Source organism: Tachypleus tridentatus, chromosome 12 (genome assembly GCF_004210375.1).
Source record: "Tachypleus tridentatus isolate NWPU-2018 chromosome 12, ASM421037v1, whole genome shotgun sequence".
Classification (NCBI taxonomy): Eukaryota; Metazoa; Arthropoda; class Merostomata; order Xiphosura; family Limulidae; genus Tachypleus; species Tachypleus tridentatus.
The window spans coordinates 103,988,513-104,007,470 of NC_134836.1; the positions used below are offsets into that span (position 1 = coordinate 103,988,513).

General features: G+C 30.5%; 1 protein-coding gene across 4 annotated transcripts in view; it reads left to right on the plus strand.

Annotated features, from left to right (window-relative positions):
- Nucleotides 1–18,958, plus strand: part of Atg9 (autophagy-related protein 9) — a 55,012-nt gene that overhangs the window by 26,161 nt on the left and 9,893 nt on the right. For all 4 annotated transcript variants that reach the window (XM_076471375.1, XM_076471376.1, XM_076471378.1 and 1 more), the window contains 11 exons: nt 1,329–1,532; nt 1,963–2,037; nt 3,577–3,727; nt 6,416–6,550; nt 7,428–7,607; nt 8,527–8,610; nt 12,979–13,045; nt 14,284–14,366; nt 15,752–15,951; nt 16,546–16,675; nt 16,811–16,977. In XM_076471375.1, the coding sequence (XP_076327490.1) occupies nt 1,329–1,532; nt 1,963–2,037; nt 3,577–3,727; nt 6,416–6,550; nt 7,428–7,607; nt 8,527–8,610; nt 12,979–13,045; nt 14,284–14,366; nt 15,752–15,951; nt 16,546–16,675; nt 16,811–16,977 (1,476 nt within the window). The remainder of the gene's footprint in view (nt 1–1,328; nt 1,533–1,962; nt 2,038–3,576; nt 3,728–6,415; nt 6,551–7,427; nt 7,608–8,526; nt 8,611–12,978; nt 13,046–14,283; nt 14,367–15,751; nt 15,952–16,545; nt 16,676–16,810; nt 16,978–18,958) is intronic.

An 18,958-nucleotide genomic window follows, 5' to 3' on the forward strand; every position in this document is an offset into this window, starting at 1 on the left:
TAAGTTAAGCTGGAAGGTAACATACTTGAGGGTAATTCAGATATCATAGACATGTAAGTTAATATCCTAATGGGACTATAATGGTCCTGTAAATTGTATGCTAAACTCTCATGAGGTGGATGTTAAGGAATCACAAGGATAGCACAAGTAAAGTAAATTAAAATTGATGAACATGTGAGCATATTAGAAGATTTCCACAAGTTCTGTAAAAGCACACACCAAACATGCCCTTTCAGCCATGGGAATACTATAATGGGATGGTCAATCCCACTATTCATTGGTAAAAGAGTTACAAAGAGTTGGTGGTGGGTAGTGATGACTAGCTGCCCTCCCTCTAGTCTTACACTGCAAAATTAGGGATGGCTAGTGCAAATAAACCTCATGTAGCTTTGCACAAAATTCAAAACAAACCAAACCTGAGCTGGAAGTATTGATAGTATATAACCCATAACATTTAATCAAAGCCTTTATTTCAACCTCTTACCAAACACTTTGCACCAGTCAGGTCCAGAATTTGTTACACTTTCTTTGCTAGAATATGGAACAAGGTGTAATTTTAATGTAAATTGTTGTTCAGTAATGTAGTAGTAATGATGTGAATCCTCACAGAAATTTATGAAATAATATTCAACTAGAAATAACAAAGGAAAAATTTCAGTTATAAATTGATTTTTTAGTTATTGATTAATGTGTTTTTAATAGGAGATTGTAGTTTCTAAATTCTGATGTCTCATGTAAGTTCCATTAAGGTAACTTGTGTAGTAGTCATTGATTGCATATTCTGTGTATTTTAACTGATACTTTTTTGTAACAAGTATGAAATAAATTTAGTTAGTTCTTCTTACAGTATTGAACCATTTGTATATTAAAATTGTAGTGATTCTTATAATCTGGGTTTTTGAGAGCATTCTTACATTAGATTGAGGAAATTGTTTTCTCACTCTGTTTAGGACTTCAAAAACTTGCTAACATGAAATAGATCTTAATTTCTTTTTTCTGTTTCAATATTTATTTGTTTAAGAGTAGGTGTATTTCTTTAGAAAATGTGGATGAAAGTTTAAGCATGCAAAGATTTTTTTTCTCTTTGAGAAGTGGGTGGTTACTTTACTGGATGAGCCGTTAGCTGTAGTGGACTTAATGGTAAAACTTTGTTTTTAAGTAGTACATTTTAAAGTTTATAAAAATTGGCATCAAGCTGTTTAATTATGTTTAAATTTTAATTAAAAGGCTAATAAAATAATGCTATTATACTGCTATCTTTAATCTTATTTGGACTTTTAATCAAACCAGAAACACAATTTACTCTCATGGATTTCTCTTTTAAACAGACTGTCCAAGCATATATTATGGATTGGATTAGCCAATTTTATTCTCTGTCCTATTGTGCTGCTATGGCAAGTGTTGTATTCCTTCTTCAACTATGCTGAAGTCATCAAACATGACCCCAGTATTTTAGGAGCTCGTCGATGGTCACATTATGGAAGGTTGTACTTGCGACACTTCAATGAACTAGATCACGAGCTAAATGCAAGGTATGATTGAGTTGTATTGGAAATATTACTTTATATGAAGTATTTGAATAATAACAATAAAAGTATATATCAGGACACAGTGTAGTGTGTTGTGCAATAGAAAAAAAAACATTAACCACATAACTCCCAGTGTGCTGTGGATAGGAATGAGAACTGCAGGTTTTTAACCATCAGTATAATTGTCCGCATTAAACCCCTTTTTTTTTGTGTGGTAGGTTTATCAGGTCTTTTTATCTTACATAACAAATTTAAATGAAGTTGTTGTTTCTTTGGGCTTTCTTTTGAGTTAACAAAGGTCAAATTAAGTTACTTTAATTTAAAACAACATTTATTATGCATTGACGCAAAAGAAATTCTAAATGTTAAGCATTTGAATGTAGATATAAGTGTTTTTTTTGTGTACTTGGATAAAATTGTTTAAATCCCACAGATTAAGCAGAGGATACAAACCAGCCACTCAGTATATGAATATCTTCACGTCACATTTCCTCTCGGTAATTGCTGCGTAAGTAGAAACATTTGTTTATTTTATAATGTATCATTATTGTGTGTGTATAGATGTCAATGCAGTAACATGTAGCTGTTTAAAATCTTATTACTAAAACAGTAGGATTATTTCATTTGAGATTTTGCAAAGAAACAATAATTTGTTAATCATGTCATTCATCTTAATTTCCCTATACTTTCATTGATTTTATTGCTAATATACATTGTTCTTTTTATAATAATACTTATATCTTCAGATGTAATGTCATGTGATTAATGAGCAATGAAAATTCTCTACTTTAGCTCTGTGTATCTTCATTAATGCAATGGTGGTTGAGTAAAGATATGTCTGGACAATACGATGCATAATTTTTTTGCTCACAGTTTTCTGAATGAATACAGTTGAAATAAATAATAAATTTTCTCAACCACTGACAGCTGCCCTGCTCACTTTCAACAGATTTGTTTGAACTTTATAGCCTTCATGTACATGTTACATACACGTGTATACTCATTAGAAATAATTAATTTTACGGTATAATCTAAGAACAGTCATCTTGAAATTCATGTGCAGTTGTCTTCACAGGTTATGTATAATTGACTGTAGACTTGTTTGGCTACTTTATTGACTGTAGCAGTTGTTTCTTAGTTAATTTTAGTTAATTATGTACTAGATATGTTTTAAAATGTGTAATTAAAAGGTTTAAACATGTTTTAAAATATACATTATACTTTGTGTTCATTTTTAAGGATTACAATAGTACACACTGAAGGAAAACTTTGCAAAATAGTTGCATATGTCTCCCAAAAAAACTGTAATATGTCTTGAGGGTATTGTTGACTTGTGTCAAGATAAGTAATAAGTGGTCAAAAAAAGCCAAGAAAAAATAAAAACATAAAGTATATATGAAAAGGAAAATATCTGAAATTATGAATTAATCAAAAGAAAAATATTCAAAAATATTTTACAAAAAAAGTCAAATTATGTATTTGTTTTCTACTTCCTAATTTTATTTATTTCATTGCACTGTATGTTGATGATAATAACTAGAGTTAGTGATGTGGTAGAGAAAATGAAAAATAAAATATAAACATTTATGTTCAACACATCTTAGGATGTTCTAAAGGTTATGCAAATGAAATGTGAAACTGTAAGATAAAGAAAAGTATTTTTATACTTAAACTGAATAGCATCTCAAACTATTTAAACAGTTTGAGTACAAATAACTATTATAGATAATTAACAGTTTTATTTGAAAGAAATAATTAAAATAAATGTCATTATTTTTGTACAAAATACTTGTAAACTTTAACAGAATCTTGAAAGGGTTTATGAGTGACACTTAGAGTTACCTTATGTTTTTGCATATATGTCCTTCCCCAGTTAAATTTAGTGATACAAAATGTATTAACTCATATTGAAGGAATTAAAAGAGTAACTGTATGAAATAATATCAGCACAAATATTGTAAAAATAAACTATTCTAATATTTGAAAATCAGGAGAATTATGAATTGTCTGGAATTTTAATTTTCTGTTACTTTTTGTTTTTAATCAGAAATGTGGCATTCTTTGCCGGGTCAATTTTAGCAGTTCTAGTTGGCTTAACTGTTTATGATGAAGATGTGCTTACTGTGGAACATGTTCTCACAGCTATTACAACCTTAGGAATGCTTGTTGCTGCTTGCCGTCTCTTTATCCCAGATGAGGTAAGGAGTTAATGTAAGATCATTACAACAGAAATATAAACACTGTTACTTTGTAATTAGTCTTTATGATTAAGAAAAGATGTTATTATCTCCAGAATAAATAGAATATATATTAACTCTTTCACTACACTCAGGTTTAATTCCACATCATGACCTTTTACAGAGTTACTTTAACTTTAAACAACTCTCTTTTCAGTGTACGTCAGTGAACTTGGCATGAACATGTATGTTACAATTCAAATTCTAAGTTTATATACGTTTTAACTTTTAATTTCAAAAAGATACATTAAAACATTATTTTCTCTCTCCTTTGTCATATTATGTGTCTAAATTCTGAGTTTTCCCTATCAGGTTTTTCTAACTTCAAAAATAGATTACTAGAACTTCTAATCAGTTAGAAAAACAAACATGATAACAAGCTAGAATCTAAAATTTGCACCTCATGTTTTCAAACGTTGCCAAGACATTGATAAGGTTCTAAAACCTTCTCAAGTAGCCTCTCTCCCGCTCTTTGATTTTTGAAATTGTCTTGCTGATTATCTTCACTAATGGACGTGACTTAACCAGTAGAAGAGTAGTTGTTCTCTTACATAAATCATTATTTCAATTTTCTAGCCTAGACTATTCTTTTACATGATTTGTTTTCCTTCCATGAATGTTGTTGTGCTCTTTTCAATGGCTAATTTAATTTTTTAAGCTATTTGTTGCCTGATTAGAAATGAGTAAAAATTATATTATTAACAGTTTTGGGACATTCTGTTCTAGTGACTGGTATTTTTCATGTTATAAAATGCATAATAAGAATTAAATGAATTTCTTTTTGGGGAAGAATGATTTGTACATGAGTGCAAATGAACTGTAATATGCAGTTTTCGTTATATATATATTTAAACAAAAGTAATTAAAATGGAAAATTATAAACTTAACAGAAATTGAGGACAATAAAATATGTAAAGTTCCCCAAATTTCAGTAAACCAACTTGCTTGTGTTGCATTACATTTTTTATCATGTTAACAAACTACAAACTACTATAAGTAGCTAGTGGCACTAACATTGATTTATTGCTTTGGAGATTCTGCTCAAAGGAATACAGTATAATGCACTTAAGTCATAAAAGTAAATACTCTGTGAAGGATCTGAAGTTTACAGAAAAAAATTTGTTTTAGAATAAACAAAATATAATCTTGATTTTGAAAATTAATTCAGAATAAGAAAGATGAAAATGCTTTAGCTGTTTAATGTTTGGTGTTATGTGTATGTATTAATGATGGAAAATGGCACCATGTGTTCCACATTTTAGAATATATTTTTAAGGAATGAATTTCCATTACCTTAACAGATTACATCTTATACAGTTTTACATAAGTCAGTTGTTTCTTCAGCATTATTTTATATTTTAGGAATGCAACTTTATAAGAAAAAATCTTATTTTACAGTAATAAATTGGAGAAGACATTTATTAAAAATTATTTGATGTAACTTATTGCCATTTCTAAAGTGACAATGCCTTAGTTTAATACAGTTTAGCCAATTATAAACAAAGAAATAAAACTAATTTTGAATTAAGACATCTCTGAAACTTAATTTTTTTATATTTAATTTGTAGATCAATTTTATTCAAAATATGTAGCTGCCTATCTAGAGTTTTACACTTTAAAAGCCAAAATAAACATTCATATTTTTTTTCTAATAAAAGTAGCACAAAATTTTATAAAGAAACGAAAAATGACGCGTTGTACTGTGCCAGACAAGATGTGCAGATGTTTTGATTCTCAGACTATGTATTAAGTACTTAATGTTTTAAAGTAATGTAGAACATATACTTGGAACTTCTTATTAAGTAATAAAGAGAAATAATTTAAACAGTCTCTTAAAATTTTCAGTTATTTTACATTATTAAAGTATTTTTAAAGTATGCTATGTTTCTCTATGCTTTCACAGATATAAATAGTTTCATTACATAGAGTGTAAGTTGTGGTTATGTTTTCTGATGAGTATCACACCACTCATGCTTGCTCTTTTAGCAGCCATGGGGGTGTTACAATTGATAATCAATCTTTACTCTTCATTGGTAAGAGTAGCCCAAGAGTTAGTAGTGGGTGGTGTTGACCAGTTGCTTTCACTCATGTCTATTGCTGCTAAATTAGAGACAGTTAGATGGCCTTCATGTTGCTCTGCACAAGATTTCAGATGTACCAAATCTGACAAGTAAATAGTGTATTTTTCATTAACATTGCAAGTGTTATTCAAAACTGAAAACTATAAATTTGCTGTTATCTCAGAATAAACTTCTGATCATTAGTAATGACACATGTTTCTCAGCTATAATTTATTGATAATGAGGCATAAATATGTTTTTACTTATAATTTATACAAAAATGTATGAAATGCATAATTTATTAAAATTGTTTCTTTTTTTTTTCAGTATAAAGATTAAACATAGTAATAGACATAGTTACAAAGTTATAGTGAGGAGAAACTAAATTCTAAATACTGGTTATAAAAACTTAAGATAATGTGTACTTTAAATAGCTATAAACTCAGATAAATCTCTAATTCTTGAAAATTGCATGTATATATGTTATTTAAAATCATTTACCAACAGACATGTAATTCTACTCACGAAACTTAAGTTTGATTCTCACTTGAAATATATAAAGTAATGTGAAGTTATTTTTATGTTTCAGCACTTGGTTTGGTGTCCAGAGAAGCTAATGTTAAACATTCTGGCCCACATTCACTATATACCTGACCATTGGAAAGGTCATGCACACATGTATAAGGTTCGGGATGAATTTGCCCAACTGTTTCAGTACAAAGCAGTATGTTATTTATTTATGTATACAAATGTCTATAGCTATAGCTGTATGTGGTTACAAAATTGATGTAAGTTGTGTTTTTCATGTGCATATTTAAATACTTTTTGAGGATATAATTCAGAATTATGTTTTTGTTAAATTGAAGAACAGTTATTATGTTACCAAAATATTTTAATACATTTTATTCTAGCTAAAAAGGTGAACTGTTATTAATAGCTTACTATTATTCTATATTTGTGAATGAATGAAACACAGATTTTTACCCAAGTTAGGCATGAAAAATGTGTTAAATCCTATTGATTTGATACTGAATGTTTTAGAACATGGTTGAAATATTACTTGATGTATATTTCTATGAACCAGATTTTTTTCACACATTTATTTTGGAAGTGACAGCTTACAGAGAAAAGCAAACATTAATAGAACTTATTATTTAAACAAAAGATCTAAGTCTGAATGTTTATGTTGCAAGTCATTTTGTAAGTGATAAAAGAGTAGAGATCAGATATAATTTTAAAAACTTGATGATGTCATTTTCACGTATGAGGACACAATATCTGGAGGTGAAGTATTTAAATGGTTTTAATTATTTATTCTCACAGCCTCTTCATTTGCATATTTTAGTAAACATGTTAAATGTGTGCATTTATGTTCTTTTAATGACTTCTTGTGTTGAGTCAACTTGAAATTATTTGTATGAAGAAAAGAGCCTAATTCATATGTCCATAAGAATGTACTGTTACATCCCAGTATTCATATGACCTAGCAGTGGTTTAAAAGTTAACAGTAAGGTAAATAGTTATTAAAAATGTAGACACTGTGTTTTATTGTTATTTATCATTTAAAAAAAAGCAATATTTTTTTCATATGGTACCTATAGGCTTACCTGATTGAAGAATTATTAAGTCCTATTATTACACCATTTATTCTGTGTTTCTACTTGAGACATCGAGCCATGGACATTGTAGACTTCTATAGAAACTTTACCGTTGATGTAATTGGGGTTGGCGACGTCTGTTCCTTTGCACAGATGGATGTGCGACGACATGGACATCCTTATGTATGTTTGTTGTGTCATTGAATTTAATTATTTTACAGATTTCTGCTTGAAGGTAATGTTTCTGTTACCAATAAATGAAAATGTGTGACAAAATATTTCCTTGTTATGATAGGTTGTTATCTTGTACTTATTTTTAGACTTTTAGAAGCTGCAGCTTTTATAAATGTAAAGATCTGGATATCTGGATGTAAAACAATTTTCTATAAAATCATACATAGTTGTTTATGTATTATTATTCTCTTGTTTTTCAAAATGTCTTAAAAACTGTTATTTATAGTGGTAGTGTATTGTTTTGAATGTATAGGAGTGGAAGACAGTGTTTCATTTATAATAAAAATGTGATTGTCTTCATCACACTCAACTGGCATATCTGTACAAGAGAAAGATGAAATTCTGTAGTTCATAATATTACCTCTGAATGCTAAAGAATATTTACTTTGTACATAAATATGTTGGGGGAAATTAGGGCTATGTTTTTAATTGATACAATTATTTTAAAAGTAACTGTAGTAAAGCAAAAGCAAATTAATGTTTGGTAATACTGCTTACAGATCCAATGCACTGCTCAGTCTAATAAAAATAAGTCTTTTTTTTTTTTAATATTTTGGGTATTCAGTGGAAGAAAGACAAAAAATTATTTTTTGTCACTGTGTTTCTCATTTAATCTGTAATGGACAGACCTTTACCCAATATGTTTTTAGGTTAAAATATTTCAACATGCCAGCAACATGTTGTCTTAGTTTATTATTTTTGCCTTGAGTGTGTATTTTGTTTTTATTATTATTTTGTAAGCTGTTGTATAACTGTTTTCAGCTTGGGTACACATGTTTTTTCTTTTCCTGTCAACTGATACATACTTGTTTGAGCTTAGGTTTGAAGTTTCAAATTTCATGTGAGAAATACAAATATTTTGTTTCAGTGGATGAGTGATGGACAAACTCAGGCTAATCAGTATGAGCAGGCAGAAAATGGAAAAACAGAATTGTCGCTAATGCATTTTACTGTAAGTTTCTAGTTGTTTCTTTGGCTGATACAGATTGTATTACACTACTGATTTAGCTAAAACTTTTCAGAATTTAAAAGTTACCTTTGCATCAACATATAACTTAAATAGAATTTCATAAAATGTGATTCTGAAATAATATAGCTTTCTTTTAATGTGCATGCATGCATATATATAATATTAAAGGAACTTTAAAGAACAAAGTGATTTATACAAGCACAGCTTTATTGAAATTTATATTTTTAGTACATAAAATTCTATTTAAGGATTAACTGTACATAAATAAAAAAAATTTACTCAATGAATTTAATAGAGTTCAATTTTGCAAATAGTGAACTAAGAAACAGAATGAGGATTGTAAATTTTGTGTATATATATATATATTTTAAATCAATAAATCCTGGTCTGTTTGGAAAAATAATTTATACAGTCATACAAAAAGACTCAAGTAAATGTAATTTTATTTAATGAAGTTATGTGTGTATAACTTAATTTAGTAAAATAAACAAAGTAATGGTATCTATGATAGTGTACAAAATGTGAAATAGTTATAAGTGTTCAGTGTATGACATGGTTATAAAGAAACTAAAAAAAACAGCATAAAATGTGTAGTGAAGAAAAAAGGTAAAATGTATTCATAGCAGTCTGTGAAAGAAACAGAAGCTAAATTATTGTGAAATAAATTGAATGTAATATTGAATGATTGCAAACTTAGCTGAATACGCCAGAAACTTCTCAATGTATGCTCACAAAGTAATAAGCAAAAGTTTTAAATGAAGTGCACAAGTGTATTTTAGGCCTAAATAAATCAAGAAAGCCCATAAAAATTGTGTTTAGTGTAATGTTCATATTTTGAAATTACATGTGGGCTAAGTGTTATTTGTTTGAAATACTTTACAAATTAAAAAATAAAGTTTAAATCAAAGCCAGTCATCATATAATGAGATTGAAATTATGCCATTGTGTAACATACTCATTACATTAAAAAATTTGACTAAGCAAAAAACTGGTAAGGTGATTCTGAATGTAAAAGTCAATGTACAATCTGGACTTCTTGGACAAAGGCCTTTCTAATGATATGAGGTTTTTAAGAGTTTGATAGAAAAATTTGCAAGGAATGTTTCAGGCAGACAAATGCAAGTTTATTATATATATATATATTTTCTAGCTTCAGAAAGTAATAAATAACCTTTCTGTACCACAACTTTGATGGTGTATGAAAAAGGTTTAAGTTGTGGATAATGATGATTCATTTTTGGTAGTACACAGAAATTATCCATCTGCAGTGGTTTGGAGCTAACATTACAACAACAACTGGAATAGTCTTTTTTTTTTTTCATTAGTAAAATAAAACAGTAATATTAAAATTTTGAATTGTGAATTCTTGTGTATATAATGGAACCCATTGATTTTATTGTTATTCATGTTAGTGAAAAGTTCCAAGTTTTTCTTTCCCATAAATATCTTAGAGTGATAAAAAAAGAAAATGTATTCTATCCTTCACACACTTGTTTCACACTGAATTCTAGCTGTGAAGTAGGTAGCAGAAAATTCATAAAATCCTTTGTTTACTGGTGTAGGGTGCTCAACTCACAATCTGTGGGTCATGAATTCAAATTCTTGTTGTAGAAAATACTTGCCTTTTCAGCTGTGAAGGCATTACAATGTGATGGTCAGTCCCATTGTTGTGGGAGATACTTGCCTTTTCAGCTGTGGAGGCATTACAATGTGATGGTCAGTCCCACTATTTGTTGGTAAAAAAGTAGCACAAGAGTTGGTATTAGGTGGTGTTAACTAGCTGGCTTGCACCTATTACTGCTAAATTAGGAATAGTTAGTGCAGATAGTCCTTGTGTAGCTTTGCACAAAAGTCAAGCCAAGTAGACAATTCTTTCTTCTTATATGGTACTTACTTCCAATCACGAGATTAGTTTTTCTTGTTTGGTGCTGCTCTCTAACTGTAAACATTTTTACTGAGGCATGCTACAAACCTTATACTCCCCTCTGTTGGAATTTGAAGATTTCAATACCTCTCTAAACCAAATCATCATGCACCACTTGCTAACCAACAGGTGCATGATGTGCTCACGTGATGCTTGTGTCATCCTCTACTCTCCTCATCCCGACTGATATTCAGGTGCAGATGTCTTTCTTTAGTTTCAGTTTGGGCTTGAAGTGGCTTCCCTTCATTTTACTTCCACTTTATTTTGTTTAATTTCAATTTTATTTTGAATACATTTCTCTATCTAGGTTTTGCTGAAAAACCTCTAACTTGTTCGACAAATTTCAAACATGCATTATGAAGTTTACATCACAACTTCTAGTCTGTCTGTTTTGTCTTTACTCATAATTCAGGCCTTTATTTTCTGGGAGTTTTAGCATTCTTTGGATGTATTTTGTTTTTTGTCTGTGTACTTTGTACTTGGCATAATTGTTAACGTGAATTTTGACAGTGCCCTTCCAGCACACTACTCATAGGTTTGTTTGGCCATTTTTGGTTTCAATGGACTGTATTTCTCATGTATATGATGTTTACTAGTTAATCTTTAAAGTTTAATTTTATGACCCTCATTCTTCCCTGTTCCCTGATTATGAGGTTCCCACTTTAAGTTTTGCTATCAGTTGAGGAAACTTTATTAGTTTCCCTTGTTCCCCACAAACTTCAAATTAATCTGCTAGTTCTCATTGTTAGACGGTCCATCCTTAATGGACTCACGTATATTGAGTTCATTTTTCCGATTTGTGGGAGATGTCCCAAAATTATTGTTTGTCTAACTGGGGCACTGCTTTCTCGTCTTTAATTTCTTATGCTGATTATTGCAAATCCACTTATTTACTTTTTTTAATGTCTGAGGTTTGTGTAGGGATCCCAGAAGCATTTCCTTGGGGCATCTTCTTCATCCTTACTTTTCCATTTGCCCACCTGTCATCTTTAGCTCTGACCCAGCTTTCTTTGTTGGTAAGGCATTTTAGGTTGTGATTCCTTATTTCCTTTTCTACATGTCCCACATATGATCCCATTTTTGCAGCATTACCTATCTATCATATTTCCAGAACTCTTGGTGTCTAGTTTGTTTATTCCATCAATTTTCCACCCCTTCCTCTCTGGTGTCATGTTTGTCCCAGTCTACAACACTTATGCTATCAGTTTTTATCTAACAGATCTTCCCTACTATGTCCTTGCTTTTCCTTCTTCCTGCTGTTTCCTCTATCCAATAGTCCCTCCTACATTTCAGTGTGGGATTCTAGCTAATCTTGTGAGAGGAGGTACATACCATATTAGAAGTTATAATTTTCCTATACTAGAAATATATTTCTGATATGTACTTGCTTCTTATCACCGTTCCTCCCCAAACTCTTTCTGTATTTCTGCCCTCTGCCCCATTATTGCCAGTGCTCGCTCCTTCTGCCAAACTACAAAGTGAGGTTTAGGTCGAGGAGTGTAGAAAGTTAGTAAATAATGCATGAGACATGTTACAATCTTCGAATTCCAACAGCGAGGTATGCATTACTAAAAACATTTACGGTTAGAGGGCAGCACTGAATGAGAATAGCTAATCTTGTGAGATTTTAGTGTATTGACCTTATGAATTTGGACAAGAAAGGTTGTTTATGATGTAAATTTGTCCCAAAACCTTCTAAATTCTCTCTTTTTAGTTATGACCTGTTGTGGTGATGCTATAGTCTAGAATTACTTTAAGCAGGCTGAAATTACAAATACTCATTTCAATAAAGCATTACATTAAGCAGTTACAGCTTGTAACAGATAACTATGAAGAATAATTGAGAAATACATCTTACAGCTATATATATATAAATAGCTTAGTAATATCCACTTTTTATTTTAGGACCATCTACTCATACTTACTCTCAAATGTTAAGCAGGTTCTGAATATATTTGAATTGAGTATAAGGTAACAGAAGCACATTTAGTGACAGGCAGAATTTCTTTCAATTGAGGTCAGTTTACCTACTCTTTTTGGCCACTACACCACTGTAGTGCTGGACTTTAGATCTGAGGTTTTGTACTATAGGTTTATGAATTTGTTATAAGAATGACAGTTAAGTCCCACTATTTGATTAGCTAGTTTGATTAGGTAGTGGGTGGTTTTGACTAGGTGCATTTTCCTTTAATATATCACTTCAAAGTTATGAACAGCTACAACAGATAAACCTTGAGTAATTTTGAGCAAAATTCAGCAAACAAACAAATCATGCCATCACTTTTCATGGTGTTTTACTGCATAGCACAAGTATAACAAAAACTATTCAACAGAAAATAAGTTGAGGATTGTTTTTGTTTCGTTTTTTCGTGTGTAATGGTGATTAAAAGATTATTATAAGATATTTGTTTGTTTTTATTATTCAGTTAACCAATCCCAACTGGATCCCTCCTGAACAATCTCACATGTTCTTGAACAATCTGAAAGAATTAGGTAAGGATTTTACTTATGCTGTACACAAAATTATTTCACTCAGTTTCTTTTATTTACAATCTCCTTGCATGTTTTGGAAATAAATGTTTCTATATTTTATTGTTTATCACAAAAAAAATCAACCAGTTTAAAAAGATATTTGAGTTCAGCAATTTACTCCATTTCCAAAGAAGTGTGATATTTAAATCACTTACAGTATTGATGTTCTTTTGGAAATAATTTTTTGTTGCTTATCGTGAAGTATAGAAGAGAATTTGTGATCCACATTAGTCGGTATCTTAGTTTTTTGTGTTTTTTTTTTGTTTTTTTCCATATTGCAAACAGTTTCATCAGTTGTACAAGTTTTTAAGAAATCTGCCTGAAGCTTTCTTCTGTACTTTCAAAAATGCTTTTGGTAAAACTAATGTTTGTTTGAAATTGGACAATAGTAGTATCTTGTTTGTCATTTTTTAATGATTGATTGTCTTTAATACTGTAATTGCTTATTATTTGTGTGGGATTAACTTTTGCTATCTTTGTGGTATATGCATTTCCAGGAGCAATAGTTCCAGTGAAATAAAAAGCTGGTTAATCAATACACCATTGAGCCAAACCTTCTTTATCCAATCTCTTATTAATATGTCACACTTTTCTCGAAGGAGTAGGGGTGAGTCACTTGATTTCATCAGCAGGCATACAGTCGTCTTCTCTGGATCAGCTATTTTGGAGGATTGGTCAATTTTGTGTTTCTTCAAAGACATTTTTAAATAGGTGCATAATAAAGTTGGGACTCTTCATTGTTTGATATTGCTAAAAATTTAAAGCACTTTTATACCTGCAAAGCTATTTGAATAACTGTTCTCAATATGCTACATGCAGATAATAGCTTGTAATGTGGAGAAAGCAAACAACAAGGGGATGTAAGCTGTAATCAGTTAATACAGCATCTACATAACATGTCCAGACAAGTTCATTGTTTTCAATAAGTTGATTACCAACATATCAGTTCAGTTGCACAGCATTATTTGCACATGACTGAAATATGTTGCTGAGGTAAAGAGAATGTCTTAAAAACATTTTTTTTGAACTTATTTAATTGAAAATTAATGCATTTTAGTTTCATTTTTTCACAAAACTTAAAACCAATGAAACAAGTTTTAATGTGAAACTGCAAAAGATAATTCCTGCAAATATTAAGTAAATTACGGTGATTGCTTTCTCTTTATTTTATAAATGTGTGAATGTTGTGTTTTTCATAGCTCAGAGAGATGCTGGAAAACTGTTCAGTGAAGATAATGCTCTTTATTACTCTCTTCACTCTGTGTCATCACTAGGAGGAGGGGTAAAAATTTAGTTTTTACTATTAACTAGCTTCTGATCAAAGTAAACTACATACATGAGAACTAAAAATATGTGCCTAGTTCACTGTTGTTAACAAATGTGTAGGTAAATGTTTTAATATTTAATATTCTGGAGATATTCCCTAAATAATGGAAGTGAATGAGAAGTAGCTAAAAATGAAATATAAGAGAAAATACATAAAGGGCATCAACATTTCACCAGTTTTAAAATTTACCAAAAAAATCTTTGCTATTGTAACTGACTTGTCTTGATGTTGCCAGGTTAACTACTGAATCATCGGGTTTCACTTTAATTTTACATGCTGATAAAGTAATTTTACAATTTACAGTTTTTACAGTGAATAACATTAGTTTTTATAACAGGTACAATGTTTCGATCATAGGTCGATCATTAGTACTTGGTATTCATTGCACTGGTTATCAAAATGTCCTACCTTTTCTGAAAACTAATTTCACTTCCTGTAAAAGCTGTAAATTATAATAAAATTACTTTATTCTAATGCTTCAACATAATTTCCTTTCTTAAAGATGTTAAATAATATGGTATTGGTTGGAATAGCTTTATAATCCACCTTATTCCTTCAGTTAATTCATGAAATTAGTAAATTTCTAATGCATGTTTCATTATAAAATTTGTTTTGTATGTATGTATAGATTTCAAGCAGGTTGCAGAATGACCATTCAAGGTATTAAAGTAATTACAACTCCAACGCTTGGCTAATTGTCAAAACAAAATTTTGATCACATTAACAGTTGGCAGAACACACTAATATTTAGTAATATTTTCCAGAGTCAAATTACTGAACAAAGTTGACAATCTGAAATGTGAACCAAAGGTGAATCAATAGTTGGAAAATATCCATGGGTTTCTGATATCAAATATGGCTAAAAAAGTAGTATTTATAAAAATAGCTAATAAAATATTGTATAGTTTCCTGAAGTTTCCAACAAATACCAAACAATTAGAAATAGCAAAACATTTATGAATATTTTATATAAGAATTATTTGACTTAAAATACACACAAGTTTTGATAGGCATTTAGAACACTGCTAGGTATAGGAACTGTAATCATAAATAGGAAGTTGATCCTCTGAGAATTGCTACAAAGAAGTGCTTAACATTTTTCATATTATATTTATGAAAATTGCATTAACAACTGAGAAAAATCATGCAGTTTATATGCAACTACAGATATTACATGTAACTTGCTTCCTTTCAAAACAGATTTAAATATAAAAAATTATATTTAGATGATGTTACACATTGATAAAATACTTGAATATGAATTTGTGTTACGTTTTTTGTTATAAATGATCTAACTAACATTATGTTACATGTAAAATTAGTAATATTTTATTTGTTAGTATGCTGACTTAGTAAACAGTATTCTTCACCCTGTGCGGGAAGCTTCAAGTACTGGACCGGGAACAAGCTTCTTCGCTTCAGATCCCAGGACCTCTGGTACTGGTTTTACAAGAACAGGTGGGGTTTCTTCCACCATTAGAGGTGGACTGAATCAAGCAGAAGGACCCCTGCATTCCAGTCAAGCAGGATTATTGGCAAGGTAAATGATTCATTATTCTAACCATACATGGATAAGTTGAATGTGGTATTTAATTCCATAGAGTTATTGACATTGTAGATTAAATTGTAGTAGTTAGATAGTTTTGTGGAATTTCAACTATGCTACATTTACAATAAAAAATACATGTTCAAATTATATTAATGAAATAAAAGCTTATCATAGATGCCAAAAGAAAGTGAGAGATATCAGAAGATGCCTGATTTGATACAATTTTCATTTTTCCTCATAAAGAACAAAAAAATAAAATCAACATGCCCAAATAAACCAATTATAACCAAAGTACAAATTATTTTCACCTCACACATCTTCAGTTTAAGTATACTACAGAAGAAATTAGAATGAATTTTAGATAATTTATCTAGCTATCATGTTTTAGTTATGACTATCTTATGCATTGAAGGTTTAGAATATTATACATTTAAAAACTTGTACCTATCTCTACTGTGTTTTTAGCTTTCATACACAGCTATGATACAGATATTGTTGACAATAAGAATTTTTAATGGTTTTCATGATAATTTAATTTCTTCATAATATATTTAATTCTCAATTGAGAACATTCTATTCTTGTAGCATACATCCTATCCAAACTCAGCTAGATGACTGTAACCTTCCACTTCACTCTAGTCAAGTCTTATCTCATGAAGTCCCTTTAGAGTTGACTGCTGTTAACATGAGTCTCAGCACAATCTATATGCACGAGGTGAGGTTCTTTAAAGTTATTAAAATTTCACTGAAAACATTATATTAAATCTTTTTTCTTTCCAGAAAAGAAGCATTTTATCCAATAAATGCTTAAAATAATACTTAAAAAAGAATGCTTTGGTTTTTCTTTCAGCTTCACTCTCGTACTTTACGACAAAAAGGAATTACAACCTCTAATATTCGAACAGTATGGCAGCGCCCTCTTGTTGACATGCCAGAGATTTTGGAATCTCCACAGGAAGGTCAGTTAGAACAGCAAGATGAAGAACAACCACTTTTAGTGGACACGCGTATAATCAGGTAGATGTCTTCTTGTTTCTTCTAATTTTAAACTTTGCACCTTATGAAATGAACAGCCATTTTCTCTGTGTATTTGCTTGACAGGTTAAAATACTTATTTATTTTTCACTGTGAAGTCAAAGAAAACCTGAAATAAAAACAACCATTACCATTATTTGATATGTATGTTACTTGTACTATTGTGTAAAGAACATATAAGATTTTCTGTAGGTTTCATCTTCATTTGTTGACATTACTGACTGAACATTTGTTGATGTTTTCCTTAAATTTAGTTGCCAAAGGCAAGTAATTACTCTTGGTTAACAGCTTTACCCAGAAGACTGTTAATTAATCTTTGCTGTTGTAATATATGAACAGTTAATGTTTTAATAATTACTATAAATGTGTAAGTGTAAACATGTTATAATAACTATCAGTAATTGTTTTTGGTGATTTTGATGTGTCTTAATTAACACAAGAGAGTAATTTCATAAGTTTGTGTTATTTATATAGAAAAATGAAATAGGATGTGTTCTACTAGAATATCTGTGTGTAAGTTGTCAGTTTGAAACATCAAAAATCAAACCTATCTGGCACAGAAAGAGAATGTTGCTGATGTAGCATTGTCTGTAGACCACTAAGTTGTATGAATGTATTTGAGGTAATTATCAGTAACTTCTGATCAAAGCAGTCTGTCTACATGTATCTCAACAGAAATCTAACCTATTATTTAATGCAACTAATTTAATGTACGATTCTAATTTTTAATTATTAGAAAGCATTGCTTCATAATTTAAATACCCTTGTTGTTAACAGTATTGTTGGCGTAATACCAGTAATATTTCACAAGGTTCACTCAGCCTATTAGAATCAGATTACTTCAAAGTCTGTACCAATTAGTATTGCAAAATAATCCTTGGAATAAAAGATGTATAATGAGAAGCAATATATATGTTTGTTTGTGTGTGTGTGCATTAACTATTGTAACCATTACTGTTAATGAATGTAGCCTTTATGTCAGTGTAGTTTATGTTGGGCTGTATTGTAAGTTTGGTAAATGAACCACATCTGTAGATTTTGTAGATTATCTTGGATTGTTTGAATACAGTTAAGTTGATCAGGCTTGTGTATCAACTGTAGGTGACTGTTATGGGTTATTTAAATATAGCTAAGGTAACTAGGCTTATGATTCAATTGTAGCAGTATATTGTCTATCTCGATGTAATTTTTAACATGCATTTCTATCAGGATGAGTCAACTCCCATCCAGCTCTACTCTATGGAACAGGCAGTCTGACTTTTACTCACCTCTCTTTCTCCCATTGCACAGATTGTTCTTTCCTTTTTTGGGGGGTATAAGCATCACTTGAGCCTCTCATTCCATTGAAATGAGTGCATGTGAGATCCCATTAGTAGTTTTCATTCAACCATTGTATAATGAACAGCAGTCTTCTTATTCAGGATCAGCATCTTCAATCTCAAGTGAGGGTTAGATTAGAACATTACTACAATAGGTGTTCCTCTGTCACCACCTTGTTCAGAGATTCATCTATTTATGGATGCCTTGTTTTGGTGATAGAATACATATCTCAACAGTGAAGAATTCCAGGGCCTGTAGATGGGTGATGAGGTTTTCATATACAATGTTTCAGAGCTTCTTGCTGTTCAAAGGGTGATCTCTCAAGGTCTGGATGTATTAAAAAGAAATATTGTCATGCTTCAGTTCAACATATGTGTTTTCCATTTCCCATCTAGGGGGCACTTGGTCTAGGTGTCTTTATTTTTTAACCTTAGATCTCTTTTGGAGGGCCCACTCCCATCATATCATCCTATTAGCTTCCTATTTTCCAAGGGTAATCAATTCAGTGGCAGCTCAGTTATCTCAACCCAACTGGATTCTCCCAACAGAATGAATCCTGCATTTCTTGGTTTTCCTTTGAATTTTCTCTTGGTTCAGAACACTGATGATCAATGCACTTGCCATTCATTGGAATGCTCAACTA